Source organism: Eulemur rufifrons, chromosome 20, assembly GCF_041146395.1.
Source record: "Eulemur rufifrons isolate Redbay chromosome 20, OSU_ERuf_1, whole genome shotgun sequence".
NCBI classification, from domain to species: Eukaryota; Metazoa; Chordata; class Mammalia; order Primates; family Lemuridae; genus Eulemur; species Eulemur rufifrons.
In genome coordinates, this window is record NC_091002.1 from 10,015,401 (window position 1) to 10,040,058 (window position 24,658).

At 40.3% G+C, this 24,658-nt stretch overlaps 1 protein-coding gene across 7 annotated transcripts in view; it reads left to right on the plus strand.

Moving 5' to 3' along the window:
* The window catches only part of SEC23B (SEC23 homolog B, COPII coat complex component), a 44,338-nt gene that overhangs the window by 1,678 nt on the left and 18,002 nt on the right, over positions 1-24,658 (plus strand). For 6 of the 7 annotated variants that reach the window (XM_069496304.1, XM_069496299.1, XM_069496301.1 and 3 more), the window contains exons 2-13: positions 1,573-1,807; positions 2,957-3,014; positions 6,394-6,480; positions 8,054-8,290; positions 8,398-8,483; positions 9,657-9,801; positions 10,150-10,308; positions 10,666-10,781; positions 13,720-13,843; positions 15,118-15,198; positions 19,097-19,186; positions 23,807-23,913. In XM_069496304.1, the coding sequence (XP_069352405.1) occupies positions 1,587-1,807; positions 2,957-3,014; positions 6,394-6,480; positions 8,054-8,290; positions 8,398-8,483; positions 9,657-9,801; positions 10,150-10,308; positions 10,666-10,781; positions 13,720-13,843; positions 15,118-15,198; positions 19,097-19,186; positions 23,807-23,913 (1,511 nt within the window). In that variant the 5' untranslated portion in view covers positions 1,573-1,586. The remainder of the gene's footprint in view (positions 1-1,572; positions 1,808-2,956; positions 3,015-6,393; positions 6,481-8,053; positions 8,291-8,397; positions 8,484-9,656; positions 9,802-10,149; positions 10,309-10,665; positions 10,782-13,719; positions 13,844-15,117; positions 15,199-19,096; positions 19,187-23,806; positions 23,914-24,658) is intronic. The other variant, XM_069496302.1, reaches the window with a different exon arrangement.

Below are 24,658 nucleotides of genomic sequence, written 5' to 3' on the forward strand. Positions count from 1 at the left end.
CAGAATGTATAAAACACTGAAGTTGGGATGATCTGGGTTTGAGAGCCTAGTCTTAAGGACTGTCTTATTGACCAGAGTCTTTCTTTTATTTTTTTTTTAATTGTTTTTTGATTTCTGGCTGTATTGTGGTCCTCTCTTTCTTTCTTTTTTTTTACATTAATTATTTTTTTTTCAGCTCATTATGGGGGTACAAAAGTTCAGGTTATATATATTGCCCATGCCCCCCCCATCCCCCCGAGTCTGAGCTTCAAGCGTGTCCATTCCCTAGACAGTGCACATTGCACTCATCATGTAGGTATGCACCCCCACCCCCATACCCCCCCAGTCAGAACTTCAAGCGTGTCCATTCCCCAGGCAGTGCGCATCGCACTCATCAAGGAGGTATACACCCATCCCTTCCCCCCAGCCCCAACCTCTGTCCGATACCCAATTGGTGTTATTCCCAAATGTGCACTTAGGTGATGATCAGGGAAACCAGTTTGCTGGTGAGTACATGTGGTGCTTATTTTTCCATTCTTGGGATACTTCACTTAATAGAATGGGTTCCAACTCTCTCCAGGAGAACCAAAGAGATGCCATATCGCCATTATTTCTAATAGCTGAGTAATATTCCATGGTATACATATACCACATTTTGCTAATCCATTCATGAATTGATGGGCATTTGGGTTGTTTCCACATCTTTGCAATTGTGAATTGTGCTGCTATAAACATTCGGGTGCAGGTGTCTTTTTTATAGAATGACTTTTGTTCTTTTGGGTAGATGCCCAATAATGGGATTGCTGGATCGAATGGTAGGTCTACTTGAATCTGTCTCCATATTGTTTTCCACAGGGGTTGCGCTAGTTTACAGTCCCACCAGCAGTGTATGAGTGTTCCTGTCTCTCCGCATCCATGCAGAGTCTTTCAAGTCATAAGCCTAAGCAGCCATAGTGAGGAAAGAGGTTCTAGTGAGATTCATTATAATAGCAAACTTTCCTTTGTAATTTTCATAATACCAAGTAGACATACTTTAGCTCAGAAGTGGTTCTTTATGATCTGGACTCATACATTAGTATCCAGTTCTTTTCTCCAAAGTTAAGGAAGTGAGGAGGGGAAAGGGCACAAGAAAAAGATCACTGGAAAGCTAAAATTTAGTATAGTACCTTAATAGAGCAAGGAAGGAAGGGGATCATAGAGGAAGGTAGTTGGATACTGAAACAGGGTTTGCGACTAACCCTTGGGCATGGGGTTGAAATTGGCTTGGCTGAGGTGATGTGTGACCTGCGGGGAAGTTTCAAGTAGAGGAATTCAACTACCTGCAGCTTAGATATGATCAAATGATGGTAAACCTCCCACCTCTTTTATCTATTTATTTTTAAGTGCTAGAGAAGAGGGTTGAGAAAAGAGCAGTGGGCAAAGATAACTGTGAAGCGTATTGACTTTTGGGCGTGAGAGGGAAGGGAGATATTGTCATTCCACAGCAACAGGTTCTTCCAGACTAAGTGTTTAAGAAACACTATGTTGGGTGACCATCTTCTTTTCTGAAGTTTAGTTGAGAATGTCACATACAATTAAAAGTTTTATCTTCAGTTCCCTTTTAGACTATGGCGACATATCTGGAGTTTATTCAGCAGAATGAAGAACGGGATGGTGTGCGTTTTAGTTGGAATGTGTGGCCTTCCAGCCGTCTGGAAGCTACGAGAATGGTTGTTCCCCTGGCTTGTCTCCTTACTCCTTTAAAAGAACGTCCAGACCTACCTCCTGTACAGTATGAACCTGTGCTTTGCAGCAGACCAACTTGCAAAGCTGTTCTCAATCCACTTTGGTATGAATTCCTTTAAAAACTGGTAAAAATGATGAATACAGTGAATTATTACTTTTATATGATTCTCATAAAAGTCATTCAATTTGAGCAAGTCACCAAATTTGAGATGAGCAATAGATTATGAGATTTTTAGGTGGTGCATGCTTGTAGAAATCTCCCTGATCTAATACTGCAGTTAAAATTGGAATCTTGTAGGAATGACGAAGAAGTAAAAGGAGAGGATTTGGTGTTCACTTTTTTTGTTTGTAGTCAGTTTGTTTTTGGCTTAACTGTTGACTTTATTGGTGCCTTTTAAAGTATTTTCCAAAAAAAAATTCAAAAGCCTTAGATCATTTTCTGATGCTTACCTGGTATGACGATGCTGTCTGCAGGAAATAGTAGATAGAAGAAATTTTAACTCTTAATGATTTTGTTAAGTGTAATCTTTTTGTACCTGAGATAGTAACCTATGATATTTCTTTTAAATGTGGGCACTATTTGAATGAATTTTTAAATAGATGGAGAGTATCATAAAATTTTTACATGAGGGAACATTTTTTACTTCATTCCCCTTGTTTTTATATAATGCACCCATATATGAGATTGTTTCTCTGCTTTTAAAATGATAGCCACTGGTTATTAGTTTTCTAAATGGGTTGGGGGGAGGGCATGAAGCATTATCTTGAACTAATTCTAGGAAGTCTATCAACCCAGAAGTGTTCCTGCCCAGGTTCTCTTCAAGTGGGCTAAGTGAGGTTAAAGTCCAGGAAGGTTTTCCTATGTGTGAAATATGCTTTTAGTGTTGGAATTTAGTAGTTTCACATACGTGAACAATAAAGATGTTAGAAAAATTTATGAAGACTATGTTAAGGTAACAGGCAAAAGGAAATAACGTATAATTTATATAAATCATGAAATTTAAAAAATTATCTAGGAGATTGGGAAAAAGAAAAAGGGATTTACCAATTCTTTACTGCAGCTGTTTGCAGGAAACTTTTGGTGTACTTAAGAGCCAGAATTCTGAGTGAATGTTTTAGATACCTTTATATACCTGTACACACAGATAGAACACTTATCCATGTGATTTACTGAACTTGAAATTTGCATGTGAATGCTTTCTACTGTAAAAATAAAATTGCTACCTGGTTGTAATATTTATTTTTCTCACAGTCAGGTTGATTATCGAGCAAAACTTTGGGCCTGTAATTTCTGTTTCCAAAGAAATCAGGTATGTGAATTATTTTTAAAAATATCTGTTTCATTTTAATCGAACTACACTAAAAAAAATTAAATGAGGTTGAATTTGTGTCTACACTGGCAGTCAGCAATTTCTGCTGAACTCAAGGTGATAGCTTTTGTTAAGCGTAATATCGAACGTTGAACGTTTGTGATTTTTCTGTCGAACAGTTCCATTATTTGGATCCTTGTCATTTGCTTTGGAGGGGACAGAGAGTTTTCTTTTCTTATAAGTTTTCTGTAGACAGTCTGTTACCCTAGGAAAACAGATCTGTTCATATTTCACTTGACTTCAGTATTCTAATTGATAATCTATAGTACTGAATTTTCATTTTTTGATCTTTCTGACTTAGGATCCAAGTATCAGTGTTAAGCTTCTTTTTTTTTAGAGGAGGCATTTCTAAATAGAGCTTCTTTTGATTTAAAAATTTTAAAACTACCAAGCTAGAAGAAGCTCATGAATTATAAGAGAGACTTTTATTTTTATTTTTTTGAGACAGAGTCTCACTTTGTTGCCCAGGCTAGAGTGAGTGCCGTGGCGTCAGCCTAGCTCACAGCAACCTCAAACTCCTGAGCTCAAGGGATCCTCCTGTCTCAGCCTCCCTAGTAGTTGGGACTACAGGCATGCACCACCATGCCCGGCTAATTTTTCCTATATATATTTTTAGCTGTCCATATAATTTCTTTCTATTTTTAGTAGAGATGGGGTCTCGCTCTTGCTCAGGCTGGTCTCGAACTCCTGAGCTCAAACGATCCGCCCACCTCGGCCTCCCAGAGTGCTAGGATTACAGGCATGAGCCACCGCGCTCGGCCAAGACTTCTCTTTAAAAGTAACTGTGCCCATTATGGAAATGTTCCAAAACTGGATTGGGGTGACTATTGTACACCTCTGCACACTTATCTAAAAATTATTGAGTTGTACACTTAAAATGGGTAAATTTTATGGTATGTAAACTATACTCAATAAAACCTTTAGGAAAAAATTAATTGTGCCCAACATAGTATACACTGGTATGACAGATCTTAAGCTGTTAAAAACATGCATTTTATGTATTCATATGTTTGCTCATAATTACAGTTAATTTCATACTTAGATATGGCACGTAATGAATGAGTCCAGTGGCAAAGAGAACAATGTACAGTTGGTGACTGGCCTAGGTTCAGAAACTGTAAGCAGATTCCATTTAAGATTTACCTCCATGAGAGATTCATAAGTATTTATAAGTCTTAAAAACATTTCTCTGTCCTATTACATTCAGAATTGATGTCTGTGTTTAATACAATTTATCATGAAAATTCTAAGGCATGGTAGCATGGTAGTTAAGAGCCAGGACTCCCTAGTTAGGCCTCCTGGGTTTGACTCTTAGATCTACCACTTACTTCCTGTGTAATTTTGGCACAAGTCATTTAACCTCCTGTGCTTCACTGTCCTTGTCTTTAAAATTAGAATAATAGTACTATACCTACTTCATGGGATTGTTCTGTGAATTAAACTGACTTAATGAGTGTAAAGGATTTAGAACGGAATTTGACACATAGTAAATGCCATATAAGTATTTTTTATTCTTATGTTTACTTAAGATCTCTACCTGCCAGTTAATAAGTATGGTCTGAAAATCTGTCATAGGCAGGAATAATGTTTTGTAACTCTCCCAGGTGGTCCATGGAGAAATGAGCCCCTAAATGAGTGCAGAGCTAGAAGCTGAGGGATGGTCCCTCGAGGAATCTGGGTGACCTTGATCTCTTACCTCCCATCTGTGCACCTGAGTGGCTGGGGAACTGAACAGGGCCTCTCTAGGTTGCCAAGAGGTGGCCAGTGTGTCTGGGCGTCTGGACTCACCTGTCTTGTGTTCTCCATGCTTTTTTGTAGTCATAGATAAAGTTTTACCGTGTTGGGAGCTGCAGCCAGTGGGCAGTCATGGCCAGGATGGTGCTAGAGGTTTTTTGGTGGCTCCTGCTGAGGTTCTGATGTCCAGTTATACCTGCCGCCTGGGCAGTGGACCCTTATAGCTCCCTGTCAACTCCTCAGCTTAACTTGAATTTTTTTTTTTTTTTTTTTGGTTTGAGACAGAGTCTCACGCTGTTGCCCGGGCTAGGGTGCTGTGGCATTAGCCCAGCTCACAGCAACCTCAAAATCCTGGACTCAAGCAATCCTACTGCCTCAGCCTTCCAAGTAGCTGGGGCTACAGGCATGCACCACCATGCCTGGCTAATTTTTTCTATACATTTTTAGTTGTCCAGCTAATTTCTTTCTTTTTTTTTTTTTTTTTTTAGTAGAGATGGGGTCTTGCTGTTGCTCAGGCTGGTCTAGAACTCCTGAGCTCAAACCATTCACCCGCCTCGGCCTCCCAGAGTGCTAGGATTACAGGCATGAGCCACCATGGCCCGCCTTAACTTGAATTTGATCACTCTGAGGTCACTGGCCTGGGGTGATCTTCTGCTAGGGAGATACACCTCAACTTTTGTTTTTATTATAAAACTAAAGACTTAGGATTAAAAACAAGCGCAAAATATTATGAGTTTAAATTGTTTGCACAGAGAGAAACAGAAGAGAATGCCTGTGCCAGTATGTTAAGTGCAAAAAGCTGTCCCAAAGTTGTACATACAGGATGATCTCAACTGTGCTTAAGTAAAAAAAGTCTGGAAGGAAATATTCCAAGATGCTGACAATAGCTGCCTCTAGGTGATAGGATTTGGGGTTTACCCTCACTCCTGTTTTTTATTTTCTTGAATTTACCAGTTTTTCTACACTGAACATGTATTACTTTATTGATAAGAGCCAAAATAGTAAACCCAAATAAAGGCTTTAGCTTTCCACATGATTATGAGACAAGTGAAATTTATCCTTTAATTTGCAGGGCAAAGTTTAAGAAATGGCTTTTAATAGTATGTTTTTAAACATTTAGAAATTTCAACAATAACCTAAAACTGCTCTAAATAATAAAGTCTATTTTTTAAGTTATAAAATGATATAAATATAAGTCAGGGTTAGAAGTTTTTTTTTTTTTTTTTTTTTTTTTTGGAGACAGAGTGTCACTTTGTTGCCCTGGCTAGAGTGAGTGCCATGGCGTCAGCCTAGCTCACAGCAACCTCAAACTCCTGGGCTTAAGCGATCCTACTGCCTCAGCCTCCCGAGTAGCTGGGACTACAGGCATGCGCCACCATGCCCGGCTAATTTTTTCTATATATATTTTAGTTGGCCAGGGTTAGAAGTTTTAAATGCTGATTTTTCTGTTTTAGTAACGTGCTCTATATTTTGTGCTTTCAGAATTAATATGTGATCATTACCATTTTTATAAATGTAAAATAAAAAGTGTGACATAAATATCTGTCAGCCCCAATAGATCATTACTTTGTTTTCTTTTTTTCAGTTTCCACCAGCGTATGCAGGCATATCTGAGGTGAATCAGCCTGCTGAACTGATGCCCCAGTTTTCTACAATTGAATACATGATACAGGTAGCTTGTTTGTTGTGCATTTAATAAGTAGTGTTAAATATTGAGTTTCTCATGAAATCTTGTGTCTCTGTGTCCCTTACCTGGCTGGAGAACTTAAAGCCATGAGGCCAGCAGGATCCTAACCATTAGGTTTTCGTGTGTGTGTACCTACTGGCATTGTTTTTAGGTCTTGATGGAAGGCTATAAGAAAGGTGGAACTGATTAAATTCAAAACCTGTCTTCTACAGCCTTCTCCCTCTCACCTGATGGTACTCCATCTTCTGGTTGTTCAGCTTAAAAACCTTAGGCTCAGGCCGGGCGCAGTGGCTCACGCGCCTGTAATCTTAGCACTCTGGGAGGCTGAGGCAGGAGGATCACTCGAGGTCAGGAGTTCAAGGCCAGCCTGAGCAAGAGCGAGACCCTGTCTCTACTAAAAATAGAAAGAAATTATTTGGACAGCTAAAATTATATATAGAAATATTAGCCGGGCATGGTGGTGCATGCCTGTAGTCCCAGCTACTCGGGAGCCTGAGGCAGTAGGATCGCTTGAGCCCAGGAGTTTGAGGTTGCTGTGAGCTAGGTGACGCCATGGCATTCTAGCCCGGGCAACACAATGAGACTCTGTCTCAAAGAAAAAAAAGAAGAAAAAAAAAAACCTTAGACTCATCCTTGACATCTCTCTTTCATGTTCCATATCTAATCGACTAGAAAATCCCACTGGCTCTGTATTCAAAATTTATCCAGAATCCACCCACTTCTCCCCCTGCTGGTGTCCTGGGCCAGCCACCACCTCTCACTTGAAATAACTTCTTCTAACTGTTCTCCCTGATTTTACCATTGCCTACTTATATTTTATTCTTAACCCAGCAGCCAGAGTAACTCTTTAAAAACATACATCATATTACTTCTCTGTTTAGAAACCTCCATTAGTGAAAATGGCTCCCCTTTCACCCAGCGTAAAACACTTTCAAAGCCCTGTGTGTTTCTTCTTGGACCTCAGTTTCTGCTAGTGTCCTCATTCAGCCTAGTGGGACTCCTTGACTCTCCTCACCAAGCCAGGAACACTCCTGTCTGAAAACCTTTGTTCTACCTTCTTCGTCAGGCTGGAATTCTCTTTTCCCTATATCTGTATTGCTCCTTCCCTCTCCTTCACCAGGTTTTTGCTCAGATGTTATTTTCTTAATGAGGCTGCCCTGGCCTCTCTGTTTAACACTTGAACCTCCCCCCTGCCTCTCCTCTTGGTGCTCACAATCTCCCTTAATGTCTCCATTCCAGAAAGTTTTTTCCTTGAGACAGGCAAGGGTCTTTGTTCTTTCTGTTCATTGTGTATCCCAAGACCTGAAACAATGTCTGGCACATGGTAGGTATTCAAAAGTATTGAATAAGTTGTTGGATACAAATAGTTTTTAGGTTTAATTTGTTTTAATAGACTCTAAGTCACTTAATGAGGTAAGTAGAGCTTTGCATAGGTGTGCTTATCCTCTGAGAGTAAATATAGATCAAGACTTGTGATTTTTGTACCAAATTTGCTTTAAAAAGAACCAGTTATGTCTATTTGTATACTGATCATTATGCTATTTTTCTTTGTCTAAAGCGAGGTGCTCAGTCCCCCCTGATATTTCTCTATGTGGTCGACACATGCCTGGAGGAAGATGACCTTCAAGCACTCAAAGAGTCCCTGCAGATGTCCCTGAGTCTCCTTCCTCCAGATGCTCTGGTGGGTCTGATCACTTTTGGGAGGATGGTGCAGGTTCACGAACTAAGCTGCGAAGGAATCTCTAAAAGCTATGTCTTCCGAGGGACCAAGGATTTAACTGCAAAGCAAATACAGGTTTGTACCTTGCTTGTACAGGAGGAGGAGCAAGGACACTTCTTAAGAAATAACTAGTCATTCACTTTTAGTATCATGGGAAATCAGTTGTTTTGTTTTTTTTTAAGGATATGTTGGGCCTGACCAAGCCAGCCATGCCCATGCAGCAAGCAAGACCTCCTCAACCACAGGAGAACCCTTTTGTTTCCAGCAGGTGAGACACTGACATGTAGTGTTACACATATGTAGTGCGTATGTAGAACAACCCATAGGAGTAAGGGAAGAAAAATGTTAGAACTTTTTTTTAATTATTATTAGAGGAAAAAAATAAATGGTTGAACCTAACCAATACTTAATGTTTTATCAAAAAAGTTTTGAGGCCGGGCGTGGTGGCTCACGCCTGTAATCCTAGCACTCTGGGAGGCCGAGGCGGGTGGATTGCTCAAGGTCAGGAGTTCGAGACCAGCCTGAGCAAGAGTGAGACCCCGTCTCTACTAAAAATAGAAAGAAATTATATGGACAACCAAAAATATATATAGAAAAAATTAGCCGGGCATGGTGGCACATGCCTGTAGTCCCAGCTACTCGGGAGGCTGAGGCAGGAGGATTGCTTAAGCCCAGGAGTTTGAGGTTGCTGTGAGCTAGGCTGACGCCACGGCACTCACTCTAGCCTGGGCAACAGAGCGAGACTCTGTCTCAAAAAAAAAAAAAAAAAAAAGTTTTGAAACCACTGTACTTTGAAACCATTCCCCTCCCCTTGGACACATGGCTGTTTTGTCCTTTTTGATCTTCAAGTAAAACTGGAAGAACCAAAAAAGGCTTCTTTTGGGTGCCCTCAAACAAACCTGTTAACAGGTACTCATTTCACTCAGCCCATTGAGTGCCTGGGTCTGCCCCAGCCAGGTTAACAGCCAGTAAACTCCATAAAATGCATTGCCTGACATGCTAGGGACAACCTCTTACTCTGGTAAGAAACCAGAGTGTTTCTCTCTATGTTACTCTTAAGACTCAAGAAAAATACAAATTAAACCAACCATTAGAATAATTAACATCGTCTACATGAATGGACCTTACTTGGACTGACTTCACATTAGGCATGTCCTTAGGAGTTCTTTGCTGCCTAAAATTTAAATAAACTGATTTGCTCTTTTAAGTTGAGTTTTTTTCATGCTACATATGTAAATTGCTAAGAATTAGGCTTTAAATTATGTTTGTCAATAAAATTGCTTTAAATTGTTTTGTGTTTGTAGTTTGAAATAGCTTTGAAGAAAAAAGTTGCAAGTTTTTTTCTACTCTGAGTAAAGAGCAGTAACTATGTGTCATCTAGGATTGAATACCAGAGTACTTTATTAAACCAGGATTGATGTGTCTGTTAAATATCATGCAGATTTCTGCAGCCCATTCACAAGATTGATATGAACCTCACTGATCTTCTTGGGGAGCTGCAGAGGGATCCATGGCCAGTCACTCAGGGGAAGAGACCTTTGCGATCCACTGGTGTTGCTTTGTCCATTGCGGTTGGCTTGTTGGAGGTAATTCAGAATTTACCAGGGCCTCTCAAATCATGCAGACTTGCTCTCAGAAAATATATTTGTTGGCTTTGTTTGAAAATCTTTTGTGACCTAAGTCAAGCATCTGTGAAAAACATAAGAGAATTGGAGCAATGGGAAGTGCTCACAGCCAATTAATAAAAGCGTACAAACTGGGTTGGAAGAAGATAAGTGCTGCTTTTCTGCATTATTATCTGTACTTTTCTGCGGTATCACCAGTGTTAAGAACAGCTGAAGAGAATCCATCTTTGGAGTATTTCTATGGGGAAATTAAAGCCATAATTGGAGGTAGGGCTGTGTACCTTTAAATGCTTCTATTCACTATTTTAGGGCACTTTTCCAAACACGGGAGCCAGGATCATGCTGTTTACTGGAGGTCCTCCTACCCAAGGGCCTGGCATGGTGGTTGGAGATGAATTAAAGATTCCTATTCGTTCCTGGCATGATATTGAGAAAGATAATGCACGTTTTATGAAAAAGGCAACTAAGGTAGGTACTCTTGGTTACAGGCTATAATTGTGGTAGCTCAGTGACAGGGCTGCTCTGGAGTGGCAGCTACTTTGCTGAGGTCATACATCATGGTCAGCAAAAAACTCTTTTGGAGACAATCTTCCAGATCTTGGCTCCTATTAAATTATTGCCTTTGCTTTTAGACTTTAGTTAGAGTGGGTGGCCTTAAAATTGCCCAAAGAGTTTTGAGATTAAAAACTATGTTTTTATTTTATTTGGGTGTTGTAAAGAAAATGATTTCCATATTCCTATATTTGATTATATCCTTTGGTATAGTTAAGAATGTCTTGGGAATAATGTTACTGTTTCTTAAAGGTAGTTTTCCTCTTTTCACAGCACTATGAGATGCTTGCTAATCGAACTGCTACAAATGGTCACTGCATTGATATTTATGCTTGTGCCCTTGACCAAACTGGACTTTTGGAGATGAAGTGTTGTGCAAATCTTACTGGGTATGTTGACAGCGAACACATGGGAAAAATGAGTGTTATTTTAAGGAAAGAGAAATGAGTGATGGAGCCATAGGAATGGGTGAGGCCACCTTAGAGAAGCTTTCAGGTAGCTCTGAGCTGTGGTTTCAATGGCTGGGGGAAGGGGTGTGGAGTCCTTAGAGGAAGATGCAGTGATTAGCAGGAGGTCCCAGGGGTTCACTACAAATGAGTCATGTCAGAGTAACTTCATTTCTTCCTTAGAGTTGTTGGACTTGTACCGAGACCAGGCCAGAAAAGCAAGCAAGCAAGCAAGCATGCAGTGTCTGGCCTTCATCAGGTCACTTCCTTGTTAGAAGTGGAGAAAATAGGACCTAAATGCCAAAGCAATTAGGAGAAACTTGACCTAACTAAGTGGCCATACTTTGTGACTAATACCAAGCACACTCTCTGCCTAAAGGATGCACTGACTCAGAGCTTAAGTCAGTATTGTACTCACAGGTCAAAGTGTGAAGCAGTGGTTCTCAACGTGTGGTGATGCCCAGACCAGCAACCTTAGGGGCTTCTGGGAAATGATGAGGCTTGTAGATTCTTGGGCCTTACCCAGACATCCTGAATTAGAAACCCCGGGGATGCAGCTCTCCAGGAGATTGTGGTGCATAGGAAAGAGTGAGAATCGCTGATGTGTGAAGCAGTAGTCTGAAGCTGGCTACACATTGGAATCACCTGGGGAACTTTTAAAACTATCCTTTCTTTGCATCTTTTCCCAGAGACTCTGATTTAATTAGCATAGGGTGTGGCCTGGGCATCAGCATTTTTAAAAGTTTTGCCAATGATTCTAACATGGAGTAGAGTTTAAGAACTATGTGCCGTCAGCCTCACCTGAGAGCTTGTCAGAAATGCAGCATCTTGAGCCTCACTCTAGGCCTACTGAATCAGAACCTGCATTTGAACAAGATCTCAGGTGATCTGCATGCACAGAAGTTTGAGAATCACTTGTGTAGAGCCATAGGATTGGCCTGAGGCTCTGCATTTCTAACAAGCTCCCCGCTGATGCTGCTGGTCCTTGTTGAATAAAAGAGTTAGGAGGTAGAACCCAAGTCATTTGATGCTGTCCTAGAGAGCAGCATATGTGTTAGGTGATAACATGAGGGTCCTGGATGACACTGATATAGCTACATCAATGAGCCACATTTAATAAGGTGAACTCTACCAGGACCCTGCAGGAGTTCTTGACTTGGAGCACCCCGAGAAAAGCTTCAGTGTATTTGTGCACATCCCTGAGATTGCATGCTAGAGAGTGTGTGTGTGTGTGTGTGTGTGTGTGTGTGTATGTATGTGTTACTGTGGAGAGGTACCATTGCTTCCTTCAGATTCTTACTGGGTTTCTGACTCCTGAAAGACTTAGTATTTAGGTCAAATCACCTGTTGTATAAATATGTTAGTAGTGACACTTAAAAAAAAAGATTTAGTGATTTTAGAAGATAGCTCAAGATGAGCCAACAATTTGGGATGACTTCCAGCAAAGGCAGGTGATTCCAGGCTGCATTATAGGAGTAGATTATTGTCAAGGAAGATCATAGTCTTGTTTCCTTGGTGTCAGTCACACCTTAACCAGATTATGTCGTTTTCCATTCTGAGCATTTCAGTTTCAAAGGGCAGTATAGATGCACTGGATATGTTCAGAGGGGAGCAGAGAGAATGGTGGAGAGTACGTAAAACTGTGTCACCTGAGGAATGATTAAAGGAGCTAGAGCAGATTAAGCTGAAGATAAATGGGAGCATGAGAACTACATTCATCAGCTGAAGGACTTTCCCGTGGAGAAGGAATCAGATTAGTTCTGTATGTGACTAAAGGGTAGAACTAGAACCAGTGTGTGAAAGCCACTGGGAAACAGAATTTCACTCAGCATAAAGACAAACAAACAGGGAATGGACAGCTTCTGGAAGGAGTGAGCTCTCTGATGCTGGAGGAGTTCAAGCCTAACCTGGATGATAACTTGGCAGGTATATTATAGAGGGATCGATGTGAGCTATGATTAAATTTGTGTGAATGTGACAGAAAACCCAAAACAAGTTTATTTCTCTCTCCGTGGAGGTAGGCAGCCGAGGGCTGGTGTGTTGGTTTCATTGTCATCAGAGGTAAGGTCCTACTGAGCTGCCCATCACCCTTAATGTGCAGTGTATGGCTCAAGAGGGTTGTTGGAGCTCTAGCCACCTACAGCAGCAGGAAAGAGGAGAGGTTAAACAAGGATGTGCCCCTTCCTTTGAGAACACACTCCACACCTCATAAAGGACACTCCAGCAGGCAGAACTAAGCTACGTGGCCACAGGCAAGGCAGGCTGGGAAACATCTTTATTCCAGGCACCCATGGACTCCATGACTAAGGAAGTGGGGAGGGTGGATGGATATTTGAAGTCAAATAGCTGACCCCTCACTGGATAGTTCAGACACTCTGAGATAGCTGGACCGTATGATCTTTCTTGTGTTCTTCCCAATTCTGAGATCGTGTTTTATGAATAATGTCTGGATGCATAACTTGCATCAAACTGTGCTTCTCTGCCGCAAATACATGAAATGCTGAAATTCTGAACAATATTTTCCTCTAACTTCAATAAGGGATGAATGTCAATATTCATGAATTAGAAAAAATAATTCTTGTAAAGTCAAGGATTTGAGGCAGTGAATTCACCTGAAAAGGATTTCCTACAGGCCTGGATATTTTCCCACACCAAAGAAGTGTGAGAGGAATTAGAGATATTCTTAAGGATTCTATGTTTAATGCTTTGGAAATAATTTCTAAGTACAAACTGAATTTGCTATAAGTTAGGCAGTAACATCTTTATGGACCTGGTTTCTTTTTTTTCTTCTTTAAATTATTGCTTGTAAATACTGATGGAGCATCTGAATGGCTTTCAATCATCCTAACGTTCACTTTCTGTTTTCTTCTTTCTTTCCTAGAGGCCACATGGTAATGGGAGATTCTTTCAACACTTCTCTCTTCAAGCAGACATTCCAAAGGATTTTTAGTAAAGATTTTAATGGAGATTTTCGAATGGCATTTGGTGCTACTTTGGAAGTAAAGGTACAATAGACTTTTAAAACTTTAATGGAATTGTAGCGTTCTTATCCAACAGTCAGACTTCAGTCAACCTCAGCCTGCTGCAGATAGGCTTCTAAAAATCAGTTAAGAGGATTCCAACAAAATGGCTATCACAAAGTACATTGTTCATTTCATGCCTTTGCTTCTTGAGGGTGACTTGAACATTTATTAATGTTCTAAACAAAGAGTTGCCTGGCTCCCCTGCAGGCTCTGCTTCACCCTGCTGGTTTAGGGCAGCAGGAGGTAGAAGGGGAGATGGGTTGAATGTTAGGAGAAGCACCATGGCCAGAGGACAGGGGCAGCCACACAGTGGTCAGCGTCCACCCAGCCACCCAGTGTGGCTCATTGCATTGCACAGAGCTGTGTTTATATTAACATTTAGTGCCTGCCTGAATCATAGCCAGAGCCTCCTGAAATAGAAAGCATTGTGGGTTTTGGTTTTTCCATGTAGGGACTCAAAGCCCCATACAGTTCATTCTAAGTCATTGAGAAAACATTAAAAGGGGCCATTAGAGGATGTGATTGGAATCATTATTTGGAGAATTAGAAATAATCAGTAAATCATCTAGGTTAAACTTTAAGTCTTTAAATAACATTCTCTTATGGTTGAGATTTTTTTTTTTTTAACAAAGATGACGAGGAATGGGCATTTTACTTTTTTTAGAAACAGGGTCTCACTTAGTCACTCAGGCTGAAATGTAGTGGCATTACCATAGCTCACTGCAGCCTCAAACTCCTGTGCTTAGAGAACTTTCTGCCTCAGTCTCTTGAGTAGCTGGGACTACATGCACATGACACCACACTTGGCTAATTTTTGTTTTTTAGAGATGGGGTCTTGCTATGTTCCCCAGGCTGGTCTTGAACTCTTGGCCTCAAGTGATCCTCCTACCTCAGCCTCCCTAGTAGCTGGGATTATAGGCATGAGCTACTGTGCCTAGTCTAGTGTTTTTGGTAGAATTGTTATCTTGTATGTGTACAGTGATTTTAAAGTACAAACAGTAAGTTGAGAGAGTTGAAAATGCTCTGTTCCAAAGATGATGTAATTTCTAAGGGCAGATTTTATTAAAGTTGTAATCAGTTAACATTGGCCCTGGAAAAGCTTGTAGGAGAGTAGCTGTGATCCACGTGAGGTTTTCTCTTAGCAGAATGATAATGTTTCCATATTTTTTCTCTATACTTTCATTGTGGCCATAATGAGAGCAGGGTGGATTTCAATGATTTCTAACTTTATTATACTTTTACATAATTTGTTTTAGACCTCTCGGGAACTGAAGATTGCGGGAGCCATTGGTCCATGTATATCTCTGAACGTGAAAGGACCATGTGTTTCGGAAAATGTAAGGAAAATAACTTCATCACCCTCACCTCCTGCACCAAATTTAACCCATTAGAAGTGGTGGAGCATGATAATCTTGCATTGTGTCATCCATTGGGTGTGAGTGGGGTAAGAGGAGAACCCTCATTGACAACTACAACTGAGGTGGTGTTATTTTTGTCTGTCCATCCATCTACCAAAAGGGTGAGAGAGAAGGAGACTGAAGCTCAGAAAGGTTAAGGATCTTCCTCAGGGTCAGAGCTAGCATCGAGGAACTAGAGCCCAGGTCCCCCTGCCTCCACCACCCATGCTCGGGTTACTGTGCCAAAGCCACAAGGAATTCTGTGCCTCAAAAGGCAAACAAACATTGAGCACAATCCTTCAGGAATAAACCTACGTGCTCATTGTCCTTAGAGGTGATACCTTTGTCTCACTCTCAGCTAATAACGAGCCTTATACAGCAGAGACCACCATGAATTGATCTGGCAGCAGATGACACTGTTGTGTACGCAGATATCTGTGTTCTCTAGTAATAGATTTTAAGAGTATGTAAACAAAGTTTAGTTATCACTTGGGATGAGTGGCTTTGCCAGTGGCCTGCTTCCTCTGATTATGCTTTAGCTGCCAAGAGGCAGACCAAATGGTTTGGGTTGGTGAGGCCTCTCCAGGCTGGTCCTGGGCTATGGTTACTCAGTCGTGTCCTTCCCTCATTGTTATCATCAGTGGGAGGGTGGATTATAGAACCACATGTGGATTCAAGGCACAAGTCTACACTACACTTAGCACAGGAAAAATACTTACTTGCTCTGTGCTTCAATGTCTTTATCTGGCAAATGGGGATAATAGCAGAACCTACTTTACATCATTGATAGGAGGATTAAATGAGTTAGTTCAAATGAAGCAGTTAGGACAGTGCCTGGCACACTGGAAGCCCATAGGAGATGTTGTCTTTCACATCATCATCTTTGTCTTTGTCAGCCTGAGTGGCTATACATATTAAACTTTTGTCAAGCCTGGCAGAGGTGAGGCAATTTGAGAGAACATTCCAGTAGTCCCCTGGGTGAGACAGATTGCTGCCTGAAAGCTCCTCTGATGAACCCTCATTACCCCAGAGTGCTAAGGGGCTTGGACCCCTATTTCCTGGCAGAGCTTTGGCAGGCTGCCCTGTTTAAAGTAATTTCCACCAACTTAAAATATGCCCAATGAAGGCTTCGTGAAGTAGTTTAAAAAGATATTTTTATGAATTAGTACAAATAGATTAGCTGTTCCAATAGAGTTCAGCCATGAAAGTTTTGATTGGAGAATGAGGATGTAAAGAGGAGGAAAATACAGTCTTCAAGCATACACAGAAGTTTAAAGAAGGGTATAAGTGAAATGTGGCATACAGAAAACCCACTCCCCAGCGCTGCTCATGGGAGGCCCAGGTCCTTCTCTGATTGGGGCGGGAAATGTGGCATACGGAAGAAGGATATGATAAATCCCTGTATACCTACCGTTTAGAGTCAGTAATTGTTAACGTTTTGCCGTAACTTCTGTGTCATCTTTTTTGCCACATTTGTTTGATCCATCTGATTATCATTTATTTGCCATGTTTGCTTTATCAGCTTTCTTTGCAGGCCTTTGAAAATAATTTGCAGATATCATGACGCTTAGCCCTTAAGTACTTCTTTTTTTTTTTTTTTTTTGAGACAGTGTCTCGCTCTGTTGCTCGGGCTAGAGTGCCGTGGTGTCAGCCTAGCTCACAGCAACCTCAAACTCCTGGGCTCTAGCAATCCTTCTGCCTCAGCCTCCTGAGTAGCTGGGACTACAGGCATGTGCCACCATGCCCAGCTAAGTTTTTCTATATATTTTTAGTTGTCCAGATCATTTCTTTCTATTTTTAGCAGAGATGGGGGTCTCGCTCTTGCTCAGGCTGGTCTCAAAAGTACTTCAATGTACATTTTCCAAAAATAAGGATGTTCTCCCACCATGATATCATTATCAAACCTAAGAAAATTAATAATTCCCTAATATTTTGTCCCTAATTTTTCCCCAACTGCCCTTTCTAGCTGTTTTAACCCCCAACTAGCTTTGCATTTGATATTATATATCCTTAGTTTGTTAAAAAAAAATCTAGAATACTGTTCCCATCTTTTTGTTCATTTGTTTATTTATTTATTTATTTGCTTTTTAAAAGATTAAATGACATTAATTTGTTAAAGAGACAGTGCCAGGTGTCTTCTCTAATAGAAGATCCCGCATTCTCAATGATTATCCCCTCAAGGGGGTGGTTAACTTGTTTCTTTCCTCCCTGTATTTCTTACAAAATGAAAGTTGGGATTAAAGGGTGATTCGATTCAGGCTAAGCCTTTTTGCCAACCATACTTCTGGGTGGTGTGTACTTTGTGCTGTGTTACATCCAGAGGTAAACCTTCTAACAGTTGATAAACCCCTGCCTCTTTTTGAAAAGGCTACTACAAGAAAAGGTGAACTCCCACACATCCATCCCTCTCATGATCTGGCTTAGGAAGTACTGAGGGAACAGAGTGCACCCTCCCCGGTCTCCACCTTAGAGTTGCTATGTGATTTCATGTAAGAATCTTCCCTCTGACTGTCACCCTCCTGAGATTGCTTGTTCTGTGGCCAGTTCCATAGGCTCCTAACATGGCTTTGTAGAGAGACCAGACTGGCATCAGCTGTACTAAGCTGACAGTGTGGAGTGAGGGTGGATTCAGAGTAATATAGAAGAAATATCATGACTCTCTTAACGCATTACTTTCTAAGCACTGTATTCCACAGTTTGATAAGGGTGTGTTAGTATGTATAGTACTCAGAGCTTCTAGAATGATAGAATATAGGTTTCAGAGTCTAGTGATCTCAGTATTTTTGACATTTGTGGCCTTTTCTTCTACATGTCATGATTAAAACAGTGATATTTAGCTTCACATTTTAGTGAATCTCATATTTATCACTTGGAGCCATTGCACTAATCAGTAAAAAGCACCCTTGTTACTACTATAATCTCCTTAATTCTCTTACTGAGAATTTACATATAGCTTTTTGCATTAAAAATGGATTAAAAATTCATAATTCTCTTACTGAGAATTTACATATAGCTTTTTGCATTAAAAATGGATTAAAAATTCGTATCTTATAGCTAATGTTCTACAACTTTTTATTTTTTGTTCTCTGAATGATGATTAAAGAAGTACATAAAACTTTCATGCTAAGTAGGTAATTCTTCCTCCTACTGTTTACTTCTTCCTCAACCCTGACTTGATTCTTTGTTGACTTCAGTGTTATATACCATATATGTTGCATAATATATATGATGTAATAGAAGTTGGTCAGAGTGCCAGTATAAAAACTTTAAATTACTGTAAATGTAAAATGTTAAGCCTTCTCCTGGTCCATAATTATACTTTTTTTAGTAGAAAATTTTCAATTAAACTAAAATTTTCACCTAGAAGAAGATAATCTGGTTGGGCATGGTAGCTCACACCTGTAATCCTAGCACTCTGGGAGGCCGAGGTGGGAGGATCGGATCGTTTGAGCTCAGGAGTTCAAGACCAGCCTGAGCAAGAACGAGACCCCGTCTCTACTTAAAAAAAAAAAAAAAAAATAGAAAGAAATTAGTCGGACAACTAAAAATATGTACTTAAAAAAAAAATTAGCCGGGCATGATGGCGCATGCCTATAGCCCCAGCTACTCAGGAGGCTGAGGCAGAAGGATCGCTTGAGCCCAGGAGTTTGAGGTTGCTGTGAGCGAGGCTGACGCCATGACACTCTAGCCCAGGCAACAGAGCAAGACTCTGTCTCAAAAAAAAAAAGAAGAAGATATTCTAAGTGATCTGCTCTACGCAGTTAGCACTTTTCATAAACAGTGAACAACCATGGAGTGGTTTTGGTTTTGTTTTTTCAATTATTCTTCTCACTCATAGGAGCTTGGTGTCGGTGGCACAAGTCAGTGGAAAATCTGTGGCCTGGATTCCACATCTACACTTGGCATTTACTTTGAAGTAGTCAATCAGGTGAGTGGGATTTCTTCACATGTCTTCATGTCTTGGTATCCTATTTTCTGATTATTACAAACCAGTGTGTCTGGTTACTTTCTCCACAAACTGATACAACTTTGGTGGTGTTCTGGGCCCGATGCTAGTCTGCATGATCTTTTTTTATTCCTTGCAGGGTTTAGTCACAGTCATACAGAAAATGCTTTTGTTGCTTTAGTGTTGAACTAATAGGGTCATTAGAAGAGTATTGGCTTTTACCATCCATCCTAATGTTGGTGAATATTTGAGTGTCAGTTCTTTCCCCAATATTTTATTATGAAAAATTACAAACATACAGAAAAATTGGAAGAATCATACAGTGAACACTCATATATACCCACTGCCTGTCACCGAGATTCTATAATTGACATTTTACTGTACAGGCATACCTGATAGATATTGGGGTTGATATTCCAGACCACCGCAATAAAGCAAGTCACATGAGTTTTTTGGTTTCCCAGTGCATATAAAAGTTATGTTTCATGTTTATACTATAGTATATTAAGTGTGCAATAGCATCATGTCTAAAAAATATACATACTTTAATTAAAAAATACTTTACAGTTGACCCTTGAACAACTCAGGTGTTGGGGCACTGAACCCCCATACAGTTAAAAATTCGCACATAACTTTAAACCTGCCAAAACTATAACTACAGATAGCCTACTACTGTTGACTAGAAACCTTACTGATAACATAAAAATTAACACAGATTTTATATGTTATATGTATTATATACTGTATTTTTAAAATTAAGTAAATTAGAGGAAAGAAAATGTTATTAAGAAAATCATGATTTAAGGCCGGGCGCGGTGGCTCACGCCTGTAATCCTAGCACTCTGGGAGGCCGAGGTGGGCGGATCGTTTGAGCTCAGGAGTTCGAGACCAGCCTGAGCAAGAGCGAGACCCCATCTCTACTAAAAATAGAAAGAAATGATATGGACAGCTAAAAATATATATAAAAAAAAAAATTAGCCAGGCATGGTGGTGCATGCCTGTAGTCCCAGCTACTCGGGAGGCTGAGACAGGAGGATCACTTGAGCTCAGGAGTTTGAGGTTGCTGTGAGCTAGGCTGACGCCACGGCACTCACTCTAGCCTGGGCAACAGAGTGAGACTCTGTCTAAAAAAAAAAAAAAAAAAAAGAAAAGAAAATCATGATTTGATTGGCAAATAATGAAATCTTGCTTTAATCTGCACTTTTTGATTACTGATGAGATTAAACATTTTTAAAAATGAAAAAAAAAAAGAAAATCATAAGGAAGAGAAAATATATTACTGTTCATTAAGTGGTAGTGGATGTTAAAGGTCTTAAGCATCATTGTGTTCATATTGAGTGGGCTGAGGATGAGGAGGGGTTGGTCTTGCTGTCTCAGGGGTGGCAGAGACAGAAGAAAATTTACGTATAAGTGCACCCGTGCAGTTCAAACCTGTGTTGTTCAAGAGTCAACTATATTGCTAAGAAATGCTAACGATCATGTGATCCTTCAGCGAGTCATAATCTTTTTGCTGGTGGTGCTCGATGTTGATGGCCACTGACTGATCAGGATCATGGTTGCTGAAGGTTGGGGTGGCTGTGGGAATTTCTTAAAATAAGACAATAATGAAGTTTGCCACATCGGTTGACTCTTCCCTTCATGAAAGATTTCTCTATACCGTGAGATGGTGTTTGATAGCATTTTACTTAGAGTAGACTTCTTTCAAAATTGGAATCGGTCCTCTCAAACCCTGCCTCTGCTTTATCAACTAAGTTTATGCAGTATTTTAAATCCTTTCTTGTCATTTTAGCAATGTCCATAGCATCTTCATGAGGAATAGATTCCATCTCAAGACATTACTTACTTTATACATAATAAGCAACTCCTCATCCATTCAGGTTTTATCATGAGATTGCAGCAATCCAGTCACATCTTCAGGCTCCACTTCTTTTTTTTTTTTTTTTTTTTTTTGAGACAGAGTCTTGCTTTGTTGCCCGGGCTAGAGTGAGTGCCGTGGCATCAGCCTAGCTCACAGCAACCTCAAACTCCTGGGCTTAAGCGATCCTACTGCCTCAGCCTCCTGAGTAGCTGGGACTACAGGCATGCGCCACCATGCCCGGCTAATTTTTTTCAATATATATTTTAGTTGGCCAGATAATTTCTTTCTATTTTTGGTAGAGACGGGGGTCTTGCTCTTGCTCAGGCTGGTCTCGAACTCCTGACCTCGAGCGATCCACCCGCCTCAGCCTCCCAGAGTGCTAGGATTACAGGCGTGAGCCACCGCGCCCGGCCCAGGCTACACTTCTAATTCTAGTTCTCTTGTTATTTCCACCACATCTGCAGGGACTTCCTCTATTATAGTCTTAAACCTCTCAAAGTCATCCATAAGGGTTGGAATCAGCTTCTTCCAAGTTCCTGTGAATGTTGATATTTTGACTTCCTCTCACAAATCACGAATGTTCTTAATGGCATCTAAAATAGTAAATCCTTTCCAGAAGGTTTTCAATTTACTTTGCCTAGATCTGTCAGAGGAATCGCTATCTATTGCAGCTATAGCCTTAACAAAATGTATTTCTTAAATAATAAGAGTTGAAAGTCGAAATTACTCCTTGATCCATGGGCTGCAGAATGGACATTGTGTTAGCAAGCATGAAAACAACATTAATCTTACACATCTCTTGATGTCACCAGGTGATGTCACCAGATGCATTGTCAGTGAGCAGTAATATTTTGAAAGGAGTGTTTTTTTCTGCGCAGTAGATTTCAATGGTGGGCTTAATATATTCAGTAAACTGTGCTGTGAACAGATGTGCTATTATCCAGGCTTTGTTGTTGCATGTATAGAATATAGGCAGAATAGATTTAGCATAATTTTTAAGGGTCCTAGGATATTCAGAATGGTAAATGAGCATTGGCCTCTAAGAAGAGAATCACCTTGTCCTTTGAAGCTTTGAAGCCAGGCGTCCAGGCATTAACTTGTCCCTCTAGCTAGAAAAGTCCTAAATGGCATCTTCTTCCAATAGAAGGTTGTTTCATCTACACTGAACATCTGTTGTGTAAGTGTAGCCATCTTTATCAATGACTTAGTTAGATCTCCTGGATAACTTGCTATAGGTTCTACATTAGCACTTTCTGCTTCACCTTGTACTTTTCTGTTATGGAGATGGCTTCTTTCCTTAAACCCCGTGAACTAACCTCTGCCAGCTTCAGACTTTCCTTCTGCAGCTTCCTCAGTCTTCCTAGAATTAAAGAGAATTAGGGCCTTGCTCTGGGTTAGGCTTGGGCTTAAGAGAACGTTGTGTCTGGTTTGATTTTCTATCCAGACCACTAAAACTTTCTCCATATCAGCAATAAGGCTGTTTGGCTTTCTTTTTTTTTTTTTTTTTTGAGACAGAGTCTCACTCTGTTGCCCAGGCTAGAGTGAATGCCGTGGCGTCAGCCTAGCTCACAGCAACCTCAAACTCTTGGGCTCAAGCGATCCTCCTGCCTCTGCCTCCCAAGTAGCTGGGACTACAGGCATGCACCACCATGCCCGGCTAATTTTTTCTATGTATATTTTTAGCTGTCCATATAATTTCTTTCTATTTTTAGTAGAGATGGGGTCTCGCTCTTGCTCAGGCTGGTCTCGAACTCCTGAGCTCAAACGATCCGCCCACCTCGGTCTCCCAGAGTGCTAGGATTACAGGCGTGAGCCACCGCGCCCGGCCTGTTTGGCTTTCTTATCATTAGTGTGTTCACTGAAATCACACTTTAATTTTCTTCAAGAACTTTCCCATTGCATTCACAACTTGGCTGTTTGCTGCCAGAGTTCTAGCTTTCAGCTTGTCTCAGCTTTCAACATGCTTCCTCAGTAAGCTTGATTATTTTTAATTTTAATATAAAGTAAGAGATTCTTCCTTTCACTTGACTACTTAGAGGCCATTTTAAAGTATTAATTGGCCTAATTTCAAAATTGTTTTGTCTCAGGGAGTAGGGAAGGCCGAAGGAGAAGGAGAGAGATGGGGTAAATGACCAGTCGGTAGAATGGTCAAAACACACATAATATTTATTGAATAAGTTCACCATCTTATATGGGCACGGTTTGTGGCATCCCTAAACAATTAACATCAAAGATCACTGATCACTATAACAGATACAATAATAATGAAAATATTTGAAATATTGCAAGAATTACCAAAAAGTGACACAGACATGAAGCAAGCATGTGCTGTTGGAAAAATGGCACCAGTAGACAATAGACTTGCTTGATGCAAACCTTCAATTTGTAAAAACAACCCAGAAAAACAGTGTATCTATGAAGTGCAATTAAATGACATATGCCTGCATTTACTTTGTTACATATATATTGATCCATTAATCCATTTTATTTTTGATGCATTTCAAAGCAAATCACAGTCATCAGTGTATTTCATCCCTAAATACTTAAACATGCGTATCATTAACTTGAGTTCAGTATTGAATTGGCTCTTCTTTTTTTTTGAGGTAAAATTACATACAGTGAAATGTGCAGATACTAAGTGTACCATTCAAAATTCATTACTGTTATTGCTATCAGTTCTTTTAGAAGAGCATGATGGAATCATGCCTGTGACAGTAACAAGGTTATGGCCTCTCACCCCACAGCACAACGCTCCGATCCCCCAAGGAGGCAGAGGTGCCATCCAGTTTGTCACACAGTATCAACACTCCAGCACCCAGAGACGCATCCGTGTGACCACCATTGCCCGAAAGTAAGCAGCACCAGTTTCTTCTCTGTGGAGCCACTGACTGATGTTTTTCCTCTGAAGAGATATTTAACATCTCTTAGTTTGTCTTTTTGATTCATTGAGTGGTTCTGAACAGTCCTCACTGGCTTATTTAATCTGAGGAAGAGGGGAAGGAGGTGGCATTCCTGGTTAGCCCAGTTTGGCCTACGAACACGTACCTAGAGGAATCATCTTTCTGTGTGAATATAGTTCCTTAAAAATTATTTTTTATTATTTTATTAGATAAGTAGCCTGTAAATACATCCTCCTCATAAAGATGTAAGCAGCACATAAGTACAGTCATCCCTTGGTATACGTGAGGGATTGATTCCAGGACCTCTGTGGATAACTAAAGCCATGGACGCTCAAGACTCTTACATAAAATGGTGTATTATTTACATATAACCTGTGTACATCTTCCCATGTACTTTAAATTATCTCTAGATTACTACCTAATACAATGTAAATGCTTTATAAATAGTTATACTGTATTGTTTAGGGAAGTATGACAAAAAAGCCTATACACGTTTAGTACAGATGCAATCAGTAGGCCTAACTACAGTTTTGGTCTGTGGTTGCTTGAACCTGCTGATGCAGAACCCATGGATACAGAGGGCCAAGTGTGTATAAAGAGTGGGTCTGTTCACTCATCCTCCCCATAAGGAAATGCTGATACTGGTGTTTAACTTCACCCTATTCTGTGAACTTATGTATCATATATGTTTATTAT